The following is a 26,546-nucleotide window of genomic DNA, read 5'->3' as shown; positions in this document are numbered from 1 at the left end:
TTTTAACATGTTGCTAGAACGGCATCAACGTGTTAAACATGTCACTTCCTGTTGCCAGTAGGTGGCGCTATTACTATAACTGAATTTGAGCATAGGCATGCGTTCAGGCCATGATTCTTATCAAACATGTGAAGTTTGGGGCAGATTGGACGTTCCATGCCTGAGTTACAGCAAATTCCTATTTAATTGCAGTAATAGCATGCTTTATCACTTAGCTAAGTGTTTGCTAGCATGTTTCTAGTATGTTGCTAACCTGTTTAGCACTTGCTGGCTCTTTTATATATGTTATTAGGAGACCACAACAGTGTTAAACATGTCACTTCCTGTTGACAGCAGGTGGCGCTATTACTATAACTGAATATTCTCATGTAGATGTGTTCAGGCCATGACTCTTATCAAACGTGTGAAGTTTGGGGCAGATTGGACATTCCATGCCTGTGTTACAGCAAATTCCTATTTAATTGCAGCAATAGCATGCTTTAGCACTTAGCTAAGTGTTTGCTAGCATGTTTTAGCATGTTTCTAGTATGTTGTTAGCATGTTTAGCACTTGCTGGCACTTTTTTTATATGTTTTTATATGTCCACAACAGTGTTTAACATGTCACTTCCTGTTGCCAGCAGGTGGCACTATGACTGTAACTGAATATGAGCATGGTCATGTGTTCAGGACAGAACGTTTATTAAAAGTGTGAAGTTTGGCGCATATTGGACATTGCCTTCTTGAGTAACAACAACATCCTGTTTCATTGAATTAGCATGCTTTAGCACTTAGCTAAGTATTGCTAGCATGTTTTAACATGTTTCTAGCATGTTTAGACCTCAATGGCATTTTTAACATGTTGCTAGAATGGCATCAACGTGTTAAACATGACACTTCCTGTTGCCAGTAGGTGGCGCTATTACTATAACTGAATATTATCATGTAGATGTGTTCAGGACAGAACGCTTATCAAAAGTGTGAAGTTTGGGGCAGATTGGACATTCCATGCCTGAGTTACAGCAAATTCCTATTTAATTGCAATAATAGCATGCTTTAGCACTTAGCTAAGAGTTTGCTAGCATGTTTTAGCATGCTTCTAGTATGTTGTTAGCATGTTTCGCACTTGCTGGCACTTTTTTATATGTTATTAGGAGTCCATAACAGTGTTAAACATGTCACTTCCTGTTGCCAGCAGGTGGCGCTATGACTATAACTGAATATGAGCATGGCCATGTGTTCAGGACAGAACTCTTATCAAACGTGTGAAGTTTGGGGGAGATTGGACATTCCATGCCTGAGTTACAGCAACTTCCTGTTTCATGGCGAAACATCGAAATTTGTAAGGCCGCCGAGGACCCGCCCTTCGACGAAAACTCAAGATCTTCGCAATTTAACGTCGCAAAGGCCTTAAGATTACACTCACCAAATTTGAAGATGATCAGATTAAAACTGTAGGAGGAGTTCGTTAAAGTACGAGGCCTGAAAATGGCAAAAACTGCACAAAAATCTGAGAGGAAGTTCAAAATGGCTGACTTCCTGTTGTGTTTAGGGCTATGCTCCAAGAGACTTTTTTGTAGGTATTAGGTCATTACACGTATGTACCGAATTTCGTGCACGTACGTGGAACGTTGCAGGAGGCGCACTCCGTTGAACTTTTATAGGTGGCGCTATCGAGCCATTTTGCCCCGTCCAATTCTGAAACCTATATCAGATGTAAATTTTCGCCAGTTCTGACGCGTGTGCAAAGTTTCGTGAGTTTTCGCGCATGTTTAGGCCCTCAAAAATGCAATTCAATGCGGAGAAGAATAATAATAATAATAAATATAGCTGCGAGCAGCGATTGCGGGCCCAAGCCGGTGGCACCGCCAACCTGGTGCCTTTAGTTACACTAAAGGCACCGGGGTGGCGGTGTCACCGGCTTGGGCCCTCCATCGCTGCTCGCAGCTATATTTATATATATATATATATATATATATATATATATATATATATATATATATATATATATATATATATCAGACAAGTAATATTCTTTGTCTTGTCACTTAAAAAAAAAAAAAAAAATATATATATATATATATAATGACCTTTTTTTGGATGCTAAACTATTGTTTATTATATGCTTTGTACTTCACTCACGTTCCAATATCGAAGGGAAAAATGATCCTCTTCACATGCGCAAAAATGTCCTTGGAAAATTCACAGTGGAGCGGTGCTTACTGTGATTGTACGAATTGTACTACTGACTATTTAGAGCAGTGTAATCTTTATATGTTAGGTTGACCATTTTATTATTATATTTTATTAAGTCTATAATGAACAGGCTGCAATGTCAAGATTGCAATGCTAGTGTGTGTGTGTGTGTGTGTGTGTGTGTGTGTGTGTGTGTGTGTGTGTGTGTGTTCATGTTTTTCTGTCCCGGTGGGGACTTTAACCTGAATGCACACAGACTCATGGGGACTCGTATCACAGTGGGGACCTAAATAGAGGTCCCCATGGGTAAACAAGCTTCATACAGAATGAGTTTTTTTGGAAATGTAAAAATGCAGAAAGTTTTCAGTGATGGGTAGGTTTAGGGGTAGGGTTAGTGTAAGGATATAAAATATACAGTTTGTACAGTATAAAAATCATTAAATCTATGGAGAGTCCCCAAAAAGATAGTAAACCGTGTGTGTGTGGGTGGGTGTGTGTGTGTGGCGTGGGCGCGTTTGAACAGTGGACACATAAAAACATACTCCGTCATTATACAGGACGACATTCAAACTGCAAAGTGTTAACTTATATTTGTGTACAGTCGCAATAAAACACAACATTGTGCTTTTGTAAAATAATTTCAAGCAATCAACCCCCGAAAGGCTCTAATTTTAAAATTAAACTAAAATGCTCATGGCTGCACGGGCATTCATAACGGTGCACATCCACGGCGAGGAACGAGCAGAACAGAGTGAACTTTTTCAGTTAATTCCTACTTCCATAGGAATTAATTTGAAACGCTCGCTCAACCACTATCAATGTCAGTGTGGACGAACATATTTTACTTTCGTTTTTAAGTTGGCGATTCAAAAGCCCCCAGCGGTGTCACACGTCGATTAACCGGTGGTAAAATATTCTCACCGTCACATACCTAGTATATTTTTAAGTAGATACAATAGGCCTACCTGATTTTTAACACAAGAGGGCAGTATAGCCCTATGTATGACTTGACTTTTATGGGACTAAATAGTACAATTACTATTTTTAAACTTATAAATATTTATTAAATTGAAAAAAAAAGAATAAAACGGGTTTAGTTGTGATATTTTTATACTTTTATATAGAAATAAATGGTGTTTAATTACATTTTTAGAAGATGAGGCTTTAAGTGTTACTTTACTTTAGTCCCTCACTATAGCAAAACCGTTTGAGATGTTTAATATCCGTTCACAATTTAGCATCTTTAATGTATCTTTATCATTTTGAAAAAGTTTGGTGTGAATAAAATAAACCAGTTAGGAAGAGTAGCTAAAAACTCAGAGTCTGAAATATCCAAAAAATCCACATTCAAACCAAAATATCTGACTTCCTTTTGCTCTGAGCTAATAACTGTAAATTAGAAAGTTGTCCGGCTCGGTGAGACCAATATATGTACTGATTTTTGTAACTGTTGGTAAAACTAACCCACCCACTTTTGTCAAACGCATGTTGAAAGTGACACACTTCCTGCTGCCAGTTGGTGGCGCTATAACTTTGACTCACGATAGTTACATCCATCTGATCTGCCTCTTACCACGAACACACTGCTAAAGTTTCATCAAGATCAGTTAATGTATGCAGAAGTTATAACACTTCGTCTCCTCTCTTTTCTCGCCATAAATTTGTTTCCTCGCCACGGCCAAACCGTTCGAGATATCAAAAATCCGTCCGCAATTTAGCATTCTCAATGTCTTGACTTCATGCTGACTGAGTTTGGAGGTGATTGAATGAATTCTCTAGGAGGAGTACATCACATTCCACAGCAAGCGTTTTCCAAACAACCCATAATAGCCGACTTCCTGTTGGGCTGGCGTGAAACTTGACAGAGGGAAAGTTGTTCAGCCCGATGAAATCTATATGTGTACCGAGTTTCATATTAATTCATGCAAGCGTGTTTGATATATGGACCAAGTTTTCAGACCCTGTTCAAGAGGGCGCTGTTGAGCCCCCCTGCCACGCCCGTTTCTGAAACTTTTCACATGTCTACTGGCTAATAAGTGTTATGTGTCTGTCGAGTTTCATCCAATTTCAAGCATGCTAAGAGTTTCAAACGCATCCGAAAAGAATATTAAAATTTGATGCGTTGCCACGGCAACAGTATCTAAGATATCAATAATCCTTTCACAGGTCTACATCTGCCGTGTGTTTACATTATACACATAAAGTTTGAAGCAAATCGGGTAAAAGTAAGAGGGTGACTTCAAAGCATTTTGAAAGTGACACACTTCCTGCTGCCAGTTGGTGGCGCTATAACTTTGACTCACAATAGTCACATCCATGTGATCGGCCTCTTACAACGAATACACTGCTGAAGTTTCATCAAGATCAGTCAATGTATGCAGAAGTTATAACACACTTCCTGTGTCCCATTATTCGCCATAAATTAGTTTCCTCGCCACGGCCAAACCGTTCGAGATATCAAAAATCTGTTCGCAAGAATTCATCCTCAATGTCTTGACTTTATTCTCACCGAGTTTGGTGGCGATCGGATGAAATCCCTAGGAGGAGTATTTCACATTCCATTGTATGCGTTTTCCAAACAACGTATAATAACCGACTTCCTGTTGGGCTTTTGTAAAACTTAGAGCACGAAAGTTGTTCGGCCCGATGAGATCTATATGTGTACTGAGTTTCATATTATTACATGCAAGCGTGTTTGATTTATGGACCAAGTTTTCGGACCCCATTCCAGGGGGCGCCGTCGAGCCCCCCTGCCACGCCACGGTACCAGCTTCAGCCCGGCCCTGATGGCCGCGGGTTCTGACGTGTGTGCAAAATTTCAAGAGTTTTTGAGCATGTTAAGGGCCCCAAAAGTGTCAAAAAGGCAAAAAAAAAAATAATGAAGAAAAAAAAAAAAAATAATCCTTACGGAAACAATAGGGCCTTCGCCCTTTCAGGGCTTGGGCCCTAAATATAGCTGCGAGCAGCGATTGCGGGCCCAAGCCGGTGGCACCGCCACCCTGGTGCCTTTAGTTACACTAAAGCCACCGGGGTGGCGGTGTCACCGGCTTGGGCCCTCCATCGCTGCTCGCAGCTATATTTATATATATATATTAGGGGTGTAACGATACGCGTATTCGTATCGAACCGTTCGGTACGAGGCTTTCGGTTCGGTTTTCGGTACGCATTACGTACCGAACGGTTCGCTGGACCATTTTTTCTGCCGACCAAAATTTTGTTATTTCAAATGAAGGCGCATCGCGGGTGGCAAGCGTGCTCATAGAGGCTGGCGCGACCACAACATCAACTGGCAAACGCAATGTAAGGAACGAAACTGAGCTATGTGTTTGTGTGGACCGTTTATCAGTTTTGACCTGTGAAGCGGGACTCGCGAGCCCTATGCGCGAGCCTGATCAAGCAACACTACCACACAGCGCTAAGAGATCCAGACCAATAAAGAAAGCATTTGAATTTCAAATGCTTTTTGAATTCGCCACTGAAGTAATAACATCGCTGCGAGATCTAGTGAGAAATATGGACATTTCTCTGTTAACGGATCAAACAGCGCTGACGTGGAAACCAGGAAGAAACATCGTGCCATGAATGAACTGGCCGGTGTCACAGATCAGCAACATTCACCGTGGAATGGATTTGCTTAACACTAACTGCAAGGTATGGAAGTTTGTCAGGAATAGTGGGCTATAATGCTTTCAAGTAACATTACGTCGGTTTTATTTTGACATTATGAATACAATTGCTGCCCTCAAATGTAATCTGAACTAAACTAGCCTACTACTATACTGCCCTACAAAGGCAAAAGACCTTAAGTCGCTAGAGTGTGGAACTGAGAAAAATGACTTTAAAGATTTTTAGTTGTCCCGCCAAATTAATTATAGGTAGGACACTGGAAATCTGGCAAATAGATGTTTTAGTAATGGAAATTATATACATAAAAAAATCTTGAGCTCAAACTTGACTTTTGTCCACTATTTTAAAGTTACTGTACTCTGCCTTTGTATTGTCAGCAAAAAGTGAGAAGTCATGCCAAGGCAAAAGGCAGTAACTTCCACATTATCAATATTTAGTTGCTGATCACCATTAACAAAATCATTATAGTACACACCTGTATAAAATCTAGTGATCATGGCATTTATTTTGTATGATTTACAATTATTTATAGCCATCTACTTATTGCTATCCTGTGCTTTGGTTGCATTCTGATGGCATTATTAATACATTTGACATGACAAAATACCTCCTTAGTCCAGCGTTGACTCGACCGCGTTTAGGGCGGGGCTGAAGGCGAAGTTTTGGCACTCTGCCAGCTAGTTTGCCGAGCTTTAATTCTTGGTTGTATTCATCTGATACGGCAATGTGTAACGTTTTTCTGTCAACTCTGCAAATCCTTCGCGATCGATATTGCACGTTTGTCGATGGAGCAGACCATACTAAATGTTCTGACCGCTCTTAGGACATCAGAAGTCAGAGCGACTGATGGCAGCTGTACAAAGTCACAGGCTACACCGTAATTTTAATTTTAATGGACATTAAAACAAAGGCAGATAACCGTACAATCTGGTAGGTAGCATTATTTGATTAAACACCGGCACAGTAACTTCATATTGACGCGCGCTAAACAAAGGCAGAGCAACGTAACTCGTAATTTGAGCGTTCCAAAACAAAGCCAAAGAGCGGTAACTGATGTTACGGTGTTCTGCCTTGGTTTCTCATGGGCTTTTGGAAGTTACTGTTAAGACAAATCATTATTTTCTCGAAAAAAAAACGGAATTGATTCAAGATACTTATCCACATGATAAAGAAGGTCTTGAATGTGCCAAAAATATAAATAACTCATTTTCGACCAAAAACGAAGTTACGGTCTTTTGCCTTTGCACGGCAGTATAATACATTTCATTTTGTCCAAGGAGCTGTTTTGTTTTATATGCTCATAAGAAGAGTCAAGTATAGCTCCATTATTGCTAAAAAAAAAAAAAAAAAATCATACTTTATGATGTTAGTTTTAAAAATTTAAAAAAAATTAATTCAAGGAAATTTCCCTGGCATTTATTTATTTTTGATGTATGGAAAACGTACCGAAACGAACCGTACCGAACCGTGAGACGAGTGTATCGTATCGAACCGAACCGTGAATTTTGTGAACCGTTACACCCCTAATATATATATATATATATATATATATATATATATATATATATATATATATATATATATATATATATATATGCCAGTTGGTGGCGCTATAACTTTGACTCACAATAGTTACATCCATTTGATCGGCCTCTTACCACGAACACACTGCTGAAGTTTCATCAAGATCAGTTAATGTATGCAGAAGTTATATTACTTCGTGTTTCTCTTTTCTCGCCATTGTTTCCTCGCCACGGCCAAACCGTTCGGAATTTATCATCCTCAATGTCTTGACTTCATGCTGACCCGAGTTTGGAGGCGATTGGATGAATTCTCTAGGATGAGTACATTAAATTCCACAGCATGCGTTTTTCAAACAACTCATAATAGTCGACTTCCTGTTGGGCGGAGCTAATAACTTAGAGTGCGGAAGTTGTTCGGCCCGATGAGATCTATATGTGTACCGAGTTTCATATTAATTCATGCAAGCGTGTTTGATATATGGACCAAGTTTTCAGACCGTGTCCAAGGGGGCGCTGTTGAGCTCCCCTGCCACGCCCGGGTACCAGCTTCAGTCCGGCCCTGATGGCCGCAGGTTCTGACCTGTGTGCAAAGTTTCAAGAGTTTTTGAGCATGTTAAGGGCCCCAAAAGTGGCAAAAAGTCAAAAAAAAAAAAAATAAAAAAAAAATAATAATAATCCTTACGAAAACAATAGGGCCTTCGCCCTTTCAGGGCTTGGGCCCTAAATATAGCTGCGAGCAGCGATTACGGGCCCAAGCCGGTGGCACCGCCACCCCGGTGCCTTTAGTTACCTAAAGGCACCGGGGTGGCGGTGCCGCCGGCTTTGGCCCTTCATCGCTGCTCGCAGCTATATATATATATATATATATATATATATATATATACAAACACGTACACATGTACATTATATATATATATATATATATATATATATATAAATAATGTATATATATATATATATATATATATATATATATAAGGGACAAGACACAGAGAATTTTACTTGCCTGACCTGATTAGAACAACAAAAAAATTAAATAAAAAGATAACTAGGGAGTCACTAAATCGAGAGAATTATTTTGATTATATGATACACTCAAATAATTCCACAACAAATCCTTTAAATGTAATGATATTCAGAACGGAACAAGAATAGAAAAATAACTATAAACAAGCAAAACGAAATAAAATAAAAAAATAAATTCAAGCAATCCATGACATGACATGATTTATTTATTTTTTGGACTAAAACATTCTGGCTGTTTTTAAACTCAAAAATAATTCTTAAATAAAAAAAATAAAAAAAATGGGTTTAGTTCTGATATTTGTATAATTTTATAGAGAAATAAATGGTGTATAATTACACTTTTAGAAGATATGAGGCTTTTAGTGTTTCCTTTTTTGACATTACTTTAATCCCTCACTATAGCAAAACCGTTTGAGATTTTATTTTTATATTTTATTAAGGCTATACTGAACAGGCTGCGATGTCAGTGTGTGTGTGTGTGTGTGTGTGTGTGTGTGTGTGTGTGTGTTTATTCTGAAATTATTCTGATTTTATTCCATTAATTTTAAGTTGCAATAGTTGATAATAAATGTGTTACTGATCAATGGTAACAAGGTTGCGCTGCTGAGGCTCGTGCAGCTTCTCCAGGAGAAATGTAAACAAGTAAGCGCAGCACACATAAAATAAACTCAGTTAACAACATAGGCCTGATGACTAAAAATTACAAATATGGAGATTTTTTATATTTTATAACATATGATAGGCTACAGTTAAGCAACCTCGAGTCACTTGACGAGTGTCATTTCCTGAATAAATTAACAGTTGATAACTGTGACATACAACAGGTTAATAAACAGTTACAATTAAGTCACTTACATTTTAGATGCAGTATTGACTGTTTTTGTTCTGTTTCAGCAGCGAAAATAGTTAAACAAAGATCACAGCAGAACCATCACGCATCACGTGTTTTCTTATAACTGAACAATTCAGCATTTTTAACGAATCGGTTGACTCAAAGTTTGAATGATCAATCCATAAACATCTGTCTTAATCATGATCGACTCATTCGAATGAATCGTTTGAACGAATGAATCAATGACTCGCTTATTAAGATGGATGCCTGGCGACACCTAATGGCGATTTAGTGTTGTTTAAAAGCATCATTCTTTCCAACGTGTGTGTGATTTGTGTGTGCAACATTATCAATGTCCGTGCGGATTTTTCTTTCACTTTTATATTAGCAATTTAAAAGCACCCGCTCGTGTCACACGTCGATTAACCGGTGGGAAAATATCCTCAGACACATACCTAAAAAATGTATATTTAAATACAATATTGGCCTACCTGGTAAAAAGTTTTATATACTATTTTGATGTCCTTTTGGACACAAGAGGGCAGTATAGCCCTATGTATGACTTGGTTTTTTTTTTTACTTAATTGTTTTTAATTTTAGAATAAAATTAGAATAAAATTCTTTTTAAAAACAGAATAAAATGGGTTTAGTTGTAATATTTGTATACTTTTATATAGAAATAAATGGTTTTTAATTACATTTTTAGAAGATGAGGCTTTTAGTGTTTCCTTTTTGTACATTACTTTAGTCCCTCACTATAGCAAAACCGTTTGAGATGTTTAATATCCGTTCACAATTTAGCATCTTTAATGTATTTTCATCATTTTGAAAAAGTTTGGTGTGAATAAAATAAACCAGTTAGGAAGAGTAGCTAAAAACTCAGAGTCTGAAATATCCAAAAAATCCACATTCAAACCAAAATATCTGACTTCCTTTTGCTCTGAGCTAATATCTGTAAATTAGAAAGTTGTCCAGCTCGGTGAGACAAATATATATTCTGATTTTTGTAACTGTTGGTAAAACTAACCCCCCCCACTTTTTTCAAAAGCATTTTGAAAGTGACACACTTCCTGCTGCCAGTTGGTGGCGCTATAACTTTGACTCACAATAGTTACATCCATCTGATCAGCCTCTTACCACGAACACACTGCTGAAGTTTCATCAAGATCAGTTAATGTGTGCAGAAGTTATACCACTTCGTGTTTCTCTTTTCTCGCCATAAATTCGTGTCCTCGCCACGGCCAAACCGTTCGAGATATCAAAAATCCGTCCGCAATTTAGCATCCTCAATGTCTTGACTTCATGCTGACCGAGTTTGGAGGTGATTGAATGAATTCTCTAGGAGGAGTACATCAAATTCCACAGCATGTGTTTTTCAAACAACCCATAATAGCCGACTTCCTGTTGGGTGGAGCTAATAACTTAGCGTGTTTGATATATGGACCAAGTTTTCAGACCCCGTTCAAGGGGGCGCTGTCGAGCCCCCCTGCCACGCCCAGGTACCAGCTTCAGTCCGGCCCTGATGGCCGCAGGTTCTGACCTGTGTGCAAAGTTTCAAGAGTTTTTGAGCATGATAAGGGCCCCAAAAGTGGCAAAAAGGCAAAAAAAAAATAATGAAGAAAAAGAAAAAGAAAAAGAAAAAAAATAATCCTTACGAAAACAATAGGGCCTTCGCCCTTTCAGGGCTTGGGCCCTAATAATCCTTACGGAAACAATAGGGCCTTTGCCCTTTCAGGGCTTGGGCCCTAATAAACAGAGCAATTCCAAGAGGGTCCTCACACCATCGGTGCTCGGGCCCTAATAAACAGAGCAATTCCAAGAGGGTCCTCACACCATCGGTGCTCGGGCCCTAACTAAGCCCCCATTTTTGACTAAAGGTGGCGCTACTGAGCCATTCCACCACGCCCGTTTCTGAAACTTTGCACATGTCTACTGTATAATAAATGTGATGTGTCTGTCGAGTTTCATGCATTTTCAAGCATGTGAAGAGTCTCAAAAGCATCCGAAAAGAATATTAAAGTTTGATGCGTTGCCACGGCAACAGTATCTAAGATATCAATAATCCTTTCACAGGTCTACATCTGCCGTGTGTCTACATTATACACATAAAGTTTTAAGCAAATCGGGTAAAAATAAGAAAGTGATTTCAAAGCATTTTGAAAGTGACACACTTCCTGTTGCCAGTTGGTGGCGCTATAACTTTGACTCACAAAGGTCACATCCATGTGATCGGCCTCTTACAACGAATACACTGCTGAAGTTTCAGCGAGATCAGATAATGTATGCAGAAGTTATAACACACTTCCTGTGTCCCATTATTCGCCATAAATTCGTTTCCTCGCCACGGCCAAACCGTTCGAGATATCAAAAATCTGTTCGCAAGAATTCATCCTCAATGTCTTGACTTTATTCTCACCGAGTTTGGTGGCGATCGGATGAAATCCCTAGGAGGAGTATTTCACATTCCATTGTATGCGTTTTCCAAACAACGTATAATAACCGACTTCCTGTTGGGCTTTTGTAAAACTTAGAGCACGAAAGTTGTGCGGCCCGATGAGATCTATATGTGTACTGAGTTTCATATTATTACATGCAAGCGTGTTTGATATATGGACCAAGATTTTGCACCCCATTCCAGGGGGCGCTGTCGAGCCCCCCTGCCACGCCCGGGTACCAGCTTCAGTCCGGCCCTGATGGCCGCGGGTTCTGACCTGTGTGCAAAGTTTCAAGAGTTTTTGAGCATGTTAAGGGCCCCAAAAGTGGCAAAAAGGCAAAAAAATAAATAATGAAAAAAAAAAAAAAAAAATCCTTACGAAAACAATAGGGCCTCCGCCCTTTCAGGGCTTGGGCCCTAATAATCCTTACGAAAACAATAGGGCCTCCGCCCTTTCAGGGCTTGGGCCCTAATAATCCTAACGAAAACAATAGGGCCTTCGCCCTTTCAGTGCTTGGGCCCTAATAATCCTAACGAAAACAATAGGGCCTTCGCCCTTTCAGGGCTTGGGCCCTAATAATCCTTACGAAAACAATAGGGCCTTCGCCCTTTCAGGGCTTGGGCCCTAATAATAATAATAATAAATAATCCTACCGGAAACAATAGGGCCTTCGCCCTTTCAGGGCTTGGGCCCTAATTATTTCAAATAGCGTGAGATTCACCACAAAGGCCAAAGACGCAATCACACAGTGATCGTAACAGCTTCCTACAGGCGTCCAAAACCCACAATATCGCACATTGCTCAGTGATAATGAACCTTTAAAACCAAATCAGCACCTCAACTCCCATCCGTGAGCAAAGCATGAGTTTGATGGCACTTCATAACAGACAGTTAGTTAAGGGTCACCTGGTTCTTGTAATAAAGTAAAAGGAAGTGAAAGGTATATATCAGCAGTTACTTCATTGTTAGGCTCTCTAATCAGTAGACACTGGTTCTGAGAAAGGTTTACTGTTCCCCCAACGAGAACCGGCCAAGAGCATCAGCACCATCACAGTGATAATTGGGTACAAGTTAACTCATTATAAGCTTTTATTAGGGAACGTGATACTTTTTGCTTGAGAGTTATACCTCTAATGGAAAGTTGCAAGGTCTAATGCAAAGCCATTGTCAACTCACCATATGCAAGACTTCTGCAAGAGGAAATATCTTAATAGTGACTAAAATGTATTTTTCAAGTGAAGGTCACTTAAGATGTTCCGAAATGCTGAAATGCAGGTGCAGTTAGCACTTATTGTTGCATGCTATGTTTGTTTTTCATCAGACACATCCACAGACATCTTTGAGAGAAATTAGCAACGACCATAATCTCCTGCACCAGCAGAACCAGGTCCAGAGTGATTTGGCAGACTCACATCCTCACCAACACAGGTGGCTCCAGCATCGCTCTACAGGTGTCCTGCCACAGCCTGAGCCTGAGGAAGAATCAAAACCCTTTGTTCTAGACCTCAAAAACTTTCCAGACCTGGCAAATGCTGACATTGGCTCCCAAAACCCCAACATTCAGGTGAGAGCATGCAAGAGAACACATCTCAAGTTAGTAGTCATCTCTGTGAAATGCTTTATGTTAGTGAGTCCCTCCAAAACTTTTGGTGACTGAGCAGGGCAAGTCAAAAATGCAGGGCCGGATATAATAATCCATTACAGGGTTTCTCCTCTCTGAGGCTAATGTCTAATCCTGTCTAATCCAAAGTGGATTCATCAGCATCCATAGTGAGTCATCCCTCCTCATAGGATGTAATTAAGTGTAATAAGGAATCTTATCTTGAGATGAGGAGGAAGTAATTCTGCTTGATTTGATATTGAGCCTGAGCTCAAATCAAGAGACTCGATCGGTGAGTCACTGCTGAAACTAACTGCCACTGACTGTTCTCCAGACTAGAAGCAAGGCATTCCTCATGCAGAATGATTTGTCTTTGTTGCCTTTATTAGCTGTGTGTTTAAGTTCTTAAAACAACACCCAATTTTCAATCAAATTTTGATTCAGTGCTTTGAATCCCTGCATACTTTGCATCTTTGGTTGTAGGTGACCATTGAGGTGTTGGATGACCCCCCTATGGAAGTGGAGAGGGATCTGGTTAAAGAATGGAGCAATGACTGGCCCACATCTTCTCCCTCCTCTACTGTAGAATGGCTTGGTGGAAAGAAGCTTTTCTGGCCTTTATTTTGGGGCTACACGGATGCAGATTCAGGGGACGATGGTACTGTCCAAGCAGTGGAGGAAGAGGACGACTACACACTGGAGTATGACAGCGGGGAACCCCTCCCTAGTGGTCTGGGCAAGACAGATGGTGCTCAAAGCCATTATGGTGAGTGCTCTCTTGTATATTAGCTGTTTCTACACACAGTTCTCAAGCCTTTAGAAGTAAGACTGTTTGAACTAAGTGAAGTTCCTAAATGTAATTTCGGGAGGAGTGAACCCATCTAATCTTTCAATTACCTGCCGGAGCATATAAGCAGGCGCTCAACTTGCTCTGGCATCAGCTGTTTTGGCATCCCTCCACCTCCCCAAACTCCACCAACATAATTTAGACATCTTGCAACTAGACTTATCTTCCAAGCATTAGTAGTCCCACTGGGGGGTATATCTAAGCTTGAGTTGAAGCTGCTTCCTCGAGCCCCTCTACTACAGACAGCAAGCCAAATATGTTTATTAAAAGCTTAAAAAATTATATGGGCAAATGAACTTGTGAAAAGAGTATTTTCTGGAGTATAAAAGAGTATAAAACTGGAATGGAGAAAAAAAAAACAGCTGTTTTTAAGCAAGACCAGAATTAAGCAGATAAAGATGGAGGAACGGGAGAATTTAAGAAAGCTGGATTGCCAGCAGTCAGATAAAAGGTGATTTGAAGAGTAGTTGAAGGGAAAGAGAGATTTAGAGATTGGGGAGGGAGGGTCGAGCAAGCTGGTAAGGAGTGTTTCACAGCATTAATTCGGACTAAACTTTCAGCCAGTGATGGGGTATTTGTGAGTGTCGGACCTTTGAAGTAGACACTGGTCCCACTCTGTGGAGAAGACCGCTGTTTGAAGACGAGCCCGATCCGCTCACTAATGGCAGCGTGAGTGCGTTCTCTTGGACAAATAAGTCCATGCTTTTGTTCAATTAGAGCGCAGATCGGGAACACAGAGTGAGAGGGGTCATCTGTTTACTTTTTATGTCCCGCGGGTTGGGCCCCAGACCCTGCACCCCCTCCACCGCCGTCCAGTCCAGAGCGGCTGGGTCTTTTAAGCCTGTTCAAGAATCCTAGGCTTTTCAAGGCCATGCATAACATCACGCCTCTGTTGCTTTTTTGTTTTTCTCTCTAGGACATGTCTGTTTCGTGGTGGGAATTGTGCACTTTGCGCTGTAGCTCTGCAGTCTTGTTTCATTGGAGACAACGATGAAATGGGACAGGGATTTAATTTGAGGGGTCAAGGAAAGACATTATGATTGAGATTAAGGATGGCCTCAATCTAGACCAGATTCTCATAAAACATTCAGATCAGTGTGATGGGGCAGAAATGATATTCACGGATAAGAAAGAACATTTCTAGTCTAATATAACAGGAGAAAGCTATCTGTTAGAAGTTGCTTAGTTGCTACAACTGAGCTAGAAGAACATGGAAAAACATGGACAAAATATACTTGTCTACTCAAGAACTGAACAGTGGACCCTTTAAAAGTTCTTTCTGCCAAAGGAATCACTTTGGGGTCCTAAACTCAGATATACAGATATAATAGCCTGTTCAAAATGTTCTTGACTCCAGCAAGGGGTAACTGCTAATGCTAACCATCCTAATCTTGACCCTCTGGATGTAGTGGCTGTTTCTGCTTTGATTAACCTCTGATATAAGACTAACCCTGTGGCTGTTGTGGGTTTCGCAGTTTGGCACTTCTACAAAGCCAGCTAGAATAGTCGCTGAGCCTACGCCTCCTTTTCATCATTCCCTAGTCTGTCTGTAATCAGGGTGCCATCACTGTGTGTGCAATATCATTGGCACCCCACCCAAATTCAAGTTAAATATTTAAACATTCTAGTCTCTAATCTATACTCTTTATTACAGAAGAAGGAAGAATACATCTGTTGTCCTTGTTTAATTCATTATCTGCAGTCTGCTTTTGGTAAAGAGTTTTGAGATCTCCCCCAAAGCTAAAAGCTAATCAACTATTTGAGGCCTGTTTTCCTTTTTTTGGAGGCTATATTAGGCTTACTTACTCAGCTTACCGGTGTTTGTCCGTGGAAAAGTTGCCATCATGGTGTTCAAGTTTTGTTGTTGGTGTTTTCCAGGGTGCTCCTGTGCTAAGGTGTTCTTAGGGTGGTATCTTTAAGCTCAAAAGTGGTTCTTTGAGTGGTTGTTTTGTATTATCGTAGAACTGGACATTTCTGACATATAGACTTACTTGGACACAGTCACGTCTGATATTAATTTACTCTAAATTGTAATGTAGACAAATTAATTTTCTGTAAAGCTGCTTTGAAATTATATGTATTGTAAAAAGCACTATACAGTGCTGAATTGAATTAGTGTGTTGCTATGCATTTGCTGGGATTATTTATAAGACATTGCTGGAGTGATTGCTAGGCCACTTCTAACTGCTAAGTGATCTATTTGACTATATTTACACATTGCATTAGCATCAGTTTTTTGTTGATCGGATCACTGAAGCCCCATATGGTGGTAGTCAGAAACTAAATAAGCAGGGTTGTCTTGACAACACAAGTGGTCATAGGCATTGCATCGGAAATGCATGTTAATGCCAGGTGGAAATGGTAATTGTTATGAATTGATCACTGAACAGTACTTAAGGTTAGGGGTTTTGTTCAGAACCTTTATAAGCAATAGGGATGCTTGTCTTAACCACACATAAATGTTTAAACTCATTAGTCTTTTCCTCTTAGAAGAAGCAGAGGAAGAGTGGAGTGCATGGAGTCCCTGTAGTGTCACTTGTGGCCATGGCAATCAGACCCGCTCACGCTCATGTGGAGATTTCTGCACATCCACTGAGTCCCGGAGCTGTGACCTTGTCCCATGCCCAGGTTACTTCAGCACTCAAAAATGTGTCTGTTTTTATTTTTTAATTCAAACCCATTTTTATGTAATTTAATGTTAATGCTGATTTGTTTTTCAGATGATTGGAACAGTGTGGCTCATGTCTTTCCATTCGAGATGGAGAATGGTACAGAACCCTTTGGCACTGGTAAATGCTTTAAGTTTATACCTTCATCAGGCATATACAACATACTGTTCAAGCTCAATCACATGTAAAATTATATAATCATGACCAATCACTGCGAAGATCAATGACTGAATACATCATTAACTCCACATCATCATATACAAAAGTTACATCATATAACATTGTACATTGTTATTATATTATAACATTGTACATTATATAACATAAAAAATTGTACATTATATAACCGAGAATAAAAAAAAAACTATAGCACCACATTAAATAATACTTTATCATTCATGCCCATAGCTGAAAAGGGCATGAACTACCATAAATGGCACTATGCTATAGATGATTTGACTAATGTGTAATCTTTTTGGGTTTGGCTGTTTTGCAGATGTTGACAGCTGTGAGAAGTGGTTAAATTGCAAGAGTGAGTTTCTTCAGCGTTACCTGCAGCAGGTATTGACTGAATTACCCAGCTGCCCCTGCACCTATCCTTCAGAAGCCTCCAACAATATAGTCAGTCTGCTGGATGCAGAGCACGACCGAACCTTCCAATGGAGGGATGCTAGCGGCCCACAAGAACGATTGGACATCTACAAGCCCTCTGCACAGTCCTGCCTGCGTTCCAGCCTATCTAAAGATGGCACCACTCTGGCTGCCCAGCATTGTTGCTATGATGATAACATGCATCTAATTACAAGGGGCAAGGGGGCAGGAACCCCCAACCTAATAAGCACAGAGTTCTCTCCAGAGCTGTATTTCAAGGTGGATGTAATGCCTTGGATACTGTGCAAAGGAGACTGGAGCAGGTTTCATGCAGTCCGCCCACCCAATAATGGCCTGCATTGCACGGAGAACCCCCAACAGGACATTTTCATGAATGAATTGGAGGAGGCCAGAGAATATTAAATCACCAAATTACTATCCGTCCTCTGACTCACCGTCCTGCTGTGGTGCTTAACCCTATTAAAATAAATTAATTAATAAAAACCCCGGCCAGCCGCATAAGTGTGCAGTATAAAGCCAGTCTTGTGTTGTGGAACGCATAGCCGTAACTGTGTTCGCAAAGCCTCTAGCTTTTCTTATGTTTGGAATATTGTGGAAAATGAATGGAACGATTAATACAGCATTTTTTGTTGTACAACAGTTGTTGCTGCTGCTGCAATCACATACAGTGGGGTACAAACGTCTGACAATGCTAGTGAAAAATATTTGTTTTTGTGGTGTTTTTTTTATAATTTAATACAGCTTTATTACGAATTATATTATCAGAACAATACCATGAATTTCATAATTTATTAGTATTTTGGTGTGTCCCTTTTGTTTGAACGACTGCAGAACTCAAGCTGACATGAGATCCACATTTGTGCAAAACCTGATGATCATGTGATCCGGCATGATTTGAGAACGTTCCAAAGAGCATCTTATGTGCTTCAGTCTGACCCTTTGTACAAAAGAGTTGCTCATGTGATCAATGTCATTTGGTTATTTGGTTACCCTAGAAATAGTATAGAATCCAATTATTCATCCTAATTCATATGTAAAATTATTATTTGTTTTAACATGAACATATAATCCTAATAGATTTTGAATCCCATATATTCAGTGTGGCCTCAGACCTTTGGACCCCACTGTTTTTACTTCGATATAAGTGCCATCCAATGTAAAATCTGGGTCCTGAAGCAAAATGAGTTAAGAACCTCTGCTCTAGACTTATGGGTGAATGGGCACAATTTCACTGCCAACTCAGGGGAAATCTTTCCATAACAATCAGTGTTCATTTAGTTCTTTAATTGTTTCAGAATTTCAGAAAAGGGAATGAGCCGGCAAATGTAAAGAGAATATTATAATGTGATACTTTTAATATGATGCTTATGTATCGTGTTGCTGTTGTTTTTGGAAACTATTGCAGGGGAACTACTTAAAGGTCCCGTTTTTCGTGTGTTTTTGAAACTTTGATTTTGTTTACAGTGTGCAATATAACATGTGTTCATGTTTCGCGTGTAAAAAAACACAGTATTTTTCACACAATTTACTTATCTGTATACCGCTGTTTTCACTGTCCTAAAAACGGGCTGATGACTTCCTTGTTCTATGAAGTCCCTCCTTCAGAAATACGTAACGAGTTCTGATTGTGCCAGCGGTTCCTGTGTTGTGATTCGACAGCAGCTTAGTGCACGTTGCCCGTTGGGAAGGCCAAACAAAGGTGATTGGACTCCGGGTGAAAATAACAGCGTCTCGACGACATGGCAGCAAACACACTCTACAAACGCAACTCTTGCTCTTCTCCGTGGGAGCGCAACAAGACCATGCCCCCTTTTTTTTGTATTCCTGTGGGCGGAGGTTAGTCAAAAAACTGTTCTAGTGACGTCATTAAAGAAGGAAGTAGAGGGATGTAGTCCAAACCGGCCGTCCACTGTAGGCGACTTCTGTTAAATAAAATATCTCGCTTGGCATTGAACTTTGAGCTTTATAATTTTACAGATATTATTTATACTCTAACAACAACATTACACACTAACTAAAGTTTGAAACATGGGATCACGAAGAACGGGACCATTAATACTTCCTGAAATATTATTATTAAGAGTATGCAGACTGAATATGCACATGCTACGGCTGGCACTTTATTTAACATTTATTGAAATGTATATTTGCGTGATGTTATCCGTGTTTCTGGTGTTGCTATTGTGAAGAGATAGCTTCCTGGTCATTGTTACATTAATGCCAAGAACAAGTAGCCTATTTCTGTGTTGGCATGTGTTGTACAGTATTTATTGTATTTTTATCGCACATTTGCTGACGCTTTGAACTGATAATTCATTCAGGTGGTACACTAGCCAGAATCCTCCAAGACAAACTGACCTAAAAAGGGAAATCATACACCTCTTTAAAGACAATTAAAACAAGTCGATATTCGCTGTTCATTATCATGTGTACTTGCAAGTTGCAAATTCTATTAAAAAAAATACAAAGATGAGTTTGAAAAGACTCTTGCTTGTTTCTTGGAATAAAATGCATGCATCGATGTTCATTTGGATTATGAATGAATCTTCACATCTGGACAGAGGTGGGTAGTAACGAAGTACATTTACTTCGTTACATTTACTTGAGTATTTTTTGGGAAAAATTGTACTTTTAAGAGTAGATTTGAATGTGGGTACTTATTACTTTTACTCGAGTACATTTCTAATGAAAAAACTGTACTTTTACTTCGTTACGTTGGGCGACGTTCCTCTCGTTACTTTATTTTAATGCAATATGTGTTGTTAAATGCGTAGTTTATTCCAAGCGCGATGTATCTTTTTTTCTGGACTTGAGCGATGCTCAATTCACAAATAAATCACTCTTTTGAGTCGATTCTGTTCAAAGACTTCATCAAACAAGTTGGCAGATCTGTCTAAGTCAGTTCGCGAATCAGTTTGAATGAACTGTTCAGTTCCTGATTCTGTTCAGTTCCTGCACGCACTGAATCGTCTGAAGCGATTTCAATTCACACTCGACTCGGAGTCGTAACAGGAAGATTTAAGGACATCAAGAGCGTTGGATGAAGTGGCAGTGGACCTACAGTACAGTCAAGTGAGAGCAAATCTTCCAATGCATCATATATTTGCCAGCGATGAAGATCTTTATTAGTTGAACATCTTCGTAAGCTGTTTGTGAATGAATGATTCCACAGGACGATATATTCGATTTCATTTCACTCAGGTAATACATTTTACAACCAAACAGATTATCACGCCATGATAGCACTACTAGAAAGTATGACATTACCCGTTTTTTGGACATATACATTAATTTATACATTAAATAAGCTACCATTGTTCACAGTTTATGAACACCCGCCATCCCGCGGTAGTTTGTGTATTGTTGCGCAGTGGCGTGCGAACCCGACTTGAAAACGAATGCCTTGCCTGCCGTCGACACAGTTGAGTTAACCAGTTTAAACATGCTTGCAGAAATACAGTATAGCCTACATTTGATTATATTTTGGAGAACCGACAGAAGAAGATCCGTCGATGTACTTTTTTTTTTTTTTTTGTGTTCAGATATTCAGTAGCAGTCATGAGAGAGTTTTAACTCTTTCTTCTCTGTGTCAGTTACATGCTTTGAATGCAACACTCTGCAGATTCACTTTATTTCGACATTGTCTAATAATCCAAATGTAGTTGTATAAGTTACTATTATACAAACCAGAGGACAGTCAATGATTTTCTTTTTCGGGCTACAGATTTTACTTTTTGTTGCAAAGAGAGCCAATCTACTTATGAAAACAATAGTCATTTAAATAAATAAAAAATCTAAATAATATCAGTTTATATATATGATGACTTCAGATGCAAAATCCTAAGTACCATCTGAAATTTTCTTCTAAAAGAGCATTTTTATCAAGCTTGTATGTTTATGTTCAGTTATTTCACTTAAATGGCAATGAAAAGTACCTATTAATTGTCATTAAAGTGAAATTACTGAACTTAAATATACAAGCTTGATAAATGCTTGTTTTAGAAGAAAGTTTCAGATGGCACTCAGAGGCTTTTGCATCTGAAGTCTTCATATATATATATATATATATATATATAGACCTATATGATCCGAAGTAAGTTACTCGCTACTTGAGTAGTTTTTTCATTGGATACTTTTTTACTCTTACTTAAGTAACTATTAAGATTATTACTTTTACTTTTACTTTGAGTAAATATTTCTATAAGTACTTGTACTTTTACTTGAGTACAGTTTTTGGGTACTCTACCCACCTCTGCATCTGGACTAACTTATGCTAAGCACTAACACTCTGTGGAGAACTTTTTGGCACTACCAAACAAATACCTGTCATCCATTTATCTGAAGAACCATCAACAATAGATCAGTTAGAGACTCAGGGCTTATGTTTTTGATTACTCTATTTTTCCATTTGCTTTTAACTAGACACATCCAGCAAATGGAAACTCATCTCCCCGGGGCTATCATCCCCCCCCCCCCCCCCCCCCCACACACACACACACATTACAAGTACACATTAAAAGTAAAGTAAGTTACGTAATCAGATTACTTAGTAAAGTAACTAATAAAGTAACGGCAAAAACAATTCTGAGTTACTTTTTCAAAAAAGTACCTCAAGTTACTTTGTTTGCCAGTTTATTGACTGACAGCTCTCCTGTCCTCCTGTTGAGAAATCGTGGATAATGGTTATTGTAGTTCTATCTAGACTAAATGAGCACACATTTACTCATCTCACACAAAAACAGATTAAGTATTCCTCAAAATGAATAAAAACATGAAATGCAAACTCAGAGTATTACACAACCCTGCAATAATTAAATATGTTAAACTACACAAATATACTTCATGTATTTAATCTCACTTTATTAACCAATTCTTTGCTGCTGATCCAATTTAACAGTACCAATAAGCAGATGTAACTTTAGATAAGCATCACATTTGTTTCATTTTTTATTTTTTTTATTGCTGAATTAAGAGTGTTGAACTTTCTTTTTCTGCATCCCATTCTTCGGCAATCCAGAAGGTTTGTTTTAGCTACTGTACAAACGTGAATTTGCATTTCCTATCGCATTTGCACTTACATTTGCCAAAAATATACCTTTTTTGTTTTTAAAAATAAACAAGCAAGCCCAACACAGTTGAGAAAGAGTAATGCAAAAGTAACATAATGTATTACTTTCCATAAAAAGTAACTAAGCAACGCAAATAGTTACTTTTTTAGGGAGTTACACAAGTGTGGGGGAAAGTTTATTTTAAAAGTACAGCCCTTGCTCTCTGGTTGATAGATAGATAGATAGATAGATAGATAGATAGATAGATAGATAGATAGATAGAGGCTTTTTTGCATGTTGTCATGTCTGTCAGTATGTTCTTAGGCAGGGATTAGGGGGTCAAAGAGCAAGGTAACAAAAATCCATAGGATTAGGATTGCAGAGAAATCTCAAGGATCTTGTTCTTCAATACATATCTTAGAAATCCATTGACTTATCCAATCATTTGCAAATGGGTCACCATAAGATATTATACCGGAGGTCTGCTACAACATTACTTGGGCCTTAAGATGTTGTCTGTCAGAAAAGGTCTGTAGAAGTTCCTGTTATTTCAGGATGAAAAGATAAAATAATGTACATAAATGTCCATTTTTTGAAAGGCTACTCTTAAAATCCACCAGTATTTTACCATTACCAGTATTACCAGTGTGAAAAATGCTGGCATAATGCAACACAATGACAAAGTAACAAATGGTTAGGGATGAGCGAGTACAGCATTATCTGTATCTGTATCTGTATCTGTTAACCATATGAATTATCTGTATCTGTATCTGTACTCGGACTGGGTGGGGCCTAACCCGGAAGTGGGTTGGGTTGTCTTGAAATGGGCGGGGCTTTAACCGGTATGTTATTTTAAGCATGCAATTGATATGGGTTGATCAGAAATTGTTATATTTATTGCTGATTAGAAAACTATTTACATGACAGCATCAGCATTGAGCTTCAGATCAATGGTTTTGATCACGATAACAAACGAACTACAGAACAAGTTTTGCAACAATGAATACAACACATGCGGTTGCAATTATGAAGTAAAATGTAATGAACAAGAGTTTTCATCTCAACTAGGGCAGGGTGATATGGACCAAAAGTCATATCCCGATATATTTAGGCTGAATTTCGATATATGATATATATAGGCTATCCCGATATTTTTTTATTTTTCATGTTTTATTTTTTTCAAAATTTGTTGACACACACACTGAAGTACTGTCCCCCTTTACTTAACATAAATTGTAAGAATATGACTAATAGTAAAGACTAGTACTAATAAACATTAGGCCTATGCTAAAGGTATTAAATAGCAGTCCCAAACTAGTTTTTGTTAATACAATGTTGGTATGAGCCACCACAGTCATTTAAAAATATAAAAAAATAACACAAAGAAAAATAGTGGCATTTTGGGGTTAATATTGAAACGACAGTTACCATGGTGAATACACAATACTAACAAGAACTGTTAATGAAACATGGAAACTGCTCCTGGTGAATAGAATGAGAATTATAACTGCATTACTTTTATTTCGTGTAATTTACAACGTAACGGCGTTGCATGCTCGTAGTTTATTTTGCCCTTTATATACAGTGAGGCGATACACAGCGCGCGCCGCCGCATTTGCGCGTGCAATTGAGTGTGCGCTACTACGACTACAGTATAACGGCTGACAGGACAAGAAAGTCCGTTTTTCTGAGGTGAAAGACTTTATTTCATGTTATAACATAACATGCTCTAAACACGCACGCAAAGTGGAAAAGGATGGGCGGGGGCGCGGGGAGCAGTGCAGAGAGCTCCGGGTCAGCTTGCTTGGAGCAAGGATCACAGCGCAAATTTGAACTATATTGATATATGCGATATGGTCTAATTCCATATCGCATTTAAAAAAAAAAAAAGATATATATATATATATATATATTCTTTATATCGATATATCGCCCAGCCCTAATCTCAACATAACTTTCTTTTTTTTTTTTTTATCCGAGCACAGATATTGACTCGTATTACTCGTATAATACTCGTACTCGACAAAAGTGCTTTATCCGTACCGGATACTCGTTTCAGCCGAGTATCCGGCTCAACTCTACAAATGGTTGATCCACATCAGAAGTGCGGTCTCAGGCACCCTGCCAGCACTGATGTCTGCAGTGCTGTTTGCTCTCTCAGGGCCACAGGGATCTAAAACACACTCTGTGTGTGTGTCTGTGGAGCCCCTTCAGTACTCCTGTGCAGTCTGCCACCCACCGAGACCACAGATGGAAGTGATACAAGCCACACATGCTATAAACCCGATTATAGCATTCAACCGCCTTTTTTTCAGCTTTCTTTTCAATTAACTGGCTGTTTGAAGACTGAGAACTGTGGTGATTTGCACAGATAGAGGATGTGTTCAACTCATTGGAGGGCATCTGTGTAGGACCAGTTCATTCGATCTTCCATTTCATACCAGTGCATTATAGTCATTTGATTCTGATATTTTCTGCTGCAGATATGTACAATTTATTTAAATGACTAATGATTAGGCTTTAGGTCAAAAATCTCAATACACAAATGTTTTCTTGAGCAGTGGTTTTGAAATCTGGTTTCAAACACCTAGCTCATAACTTAGCTAGGTTTTGATCCTATAAAGCCTACTGTCTTATTTGATACACAAATTATGGTCTCTAAATTATCAACATGATCAAAACATTTCTGAAAAAGCTGTTAGCTACGTAATCTACCAGAAGCCTTCTGACGTCGGATTGACAGTTTATCATTTTTAACAGGTACAAAGCCTTTTAGTACGCCTTCAAGTTGTGGTATTTTATAGCTTTTGTTAGTATAGCCTATATTTCAAGATGAACACTTACTGGACTAGACTGGACTGAACCTGTAGGTTTACTTGAGCCATATCCATGCGTTATTTTTTAGTCAATACCAAACATAACATATCACTTTGAGCTTTTTGAGGAAAGTTAATTTGTACATTATCTGTTTTGTACCCCACAATAAAAACTACAGAGCTCTGATCATAAAACTATGCATGATTTGAATATCATCTTACATAGCCTATTATCGGGATATATGGTGATATTTAGCCTATTTGCATTTTATGTTAGTGTTCTGGCTCATTGATTTGCATTGCCAGCCATCAGAATTTCATCTTTTTGGCCTTAAAAATATAAGCAACAATTGCATATTTTTGCTCAGTTTGGGTCTTTAAATAAAATTTTAGATGTTTTTACCCTCGCTTCAACCTTACATTGTGTGCGTGTGCGTGTGCGTGCGTGCTTGTGTGTGTGTGTAAGAAGCTGGACAGACATTATTTTTCCTCTTGAATGTAGGAATGGAAGAAGGCTAGTACTGCCCTCTATGGTCCACAACCGTTCAGAACAAGTTCCAGAGACCCGGAAATTAAATCATTTGTAGGTAAGGCTAAGGCCGTAAGGCAGACGCACATTATACACTGAGCTACTGTACTGAACCATCATGATCTCAGAATGGGTCTCCTTTATGATGTTTTACCTGCTCGCTGCTGTTTTCAGTGCATTTATTGCATATTGTCTGTATGTAAGACATGTTCATCAGAAATATGATCATATACCTGGACCTCCAAGAGATAAGTAAGAAACTTTATGAATGTGTTCTCTATATGTGTTTAATACAACTACAAATACAACTACATAACGGTATTGCAGTAAGTCAGTATTTGTCAGTATATGATCAAAGCTGAGATAAATTAACATGAAAACTGATATTCTGACAGTTTTCTGCTGGGGCATATACCATCTTTCAGTAGAGCAATGAAATCGAAATTCTTGTGCACGACCTTTTTCTTCAATGATAAGAACAAAACTCTTGTATAAACAGATTATTTGCTAATTTTTACCAGAGTAATATCTTTTTGTTTTGACATTGCATCTACAAAACGTGTCAATTGTTACGTAATGTCACATAGGTAGTGACATTGCATCTCTCTCTCTCTCTCTCTCTCTCTCTCTCTCTCTCTCTCTCTCTCTCTCTCTCTCTCTCTCTCTCTCTCTGTGTGTGTGTGTGTGTGTGTGTGTGATTTGTTTAATATTTGTACTCTAAAAAGTCAAATGATTTAATGTAATTTAATATATTTTTTTCAGAAGAAAACTTCTGAACGTTATTGAAATATAGAGAAATATTAAGCCA

At 38.7% G+C, this 26,546-nt stretch overlaps 1 protein-coding gene across 1 annotated transcript in view; it reads left to right on the top strand.

Moving 5' to 3' along the window:
- ism2b (isthmin 2b) overlaps positions 1-17,747 on the top strand; it is a gene marked incomplete at its 3' end in the record, with an annotated part of 95,363 nt that extends 77,616 nt beyond the window's left edge. Inside the window, exons 2-6 of the mRNA XM_079889441.1 lie at positions 12,939-13,181; positions 13,701-13,983; positions 16,555-16,692; positions 16,785-16,853; positions 17,230-17,747. Coding sequence (XP_079745567.1) covers positions 12,939-13,181; positions 13,701-13,983; positions 16,555-16,692; positions 16,785-16,853; positions 17,230-17,747 — 1,251 coding nt within the window. The remainder of the gene's footprint in view (positions 1-12,938; positions 13,182-13,700; positions 13,984-16,554; positions 16,693-16,784; positions 16,854-17,229) is intronic.
- Positions 17,748-26,546: the final 8,799 nt, after the last annotated feature.

This window comes from Squalius cephalus (genome assembly GCF_949319135.1).
Source record: "Squalius cephalus genome assembly, chromosome: 12".
NCBI lineage: Eukaryota > Metazoa > Chordata > Actinopteri > Cypriniformes > Leuciscidae > Squalius > Squalius cephalus.
The sequence above is the reverse complement of the archived record's forward strand: the minus strand, read 5'-3'. Positions and strand labels throughout refer to the sequence as shown.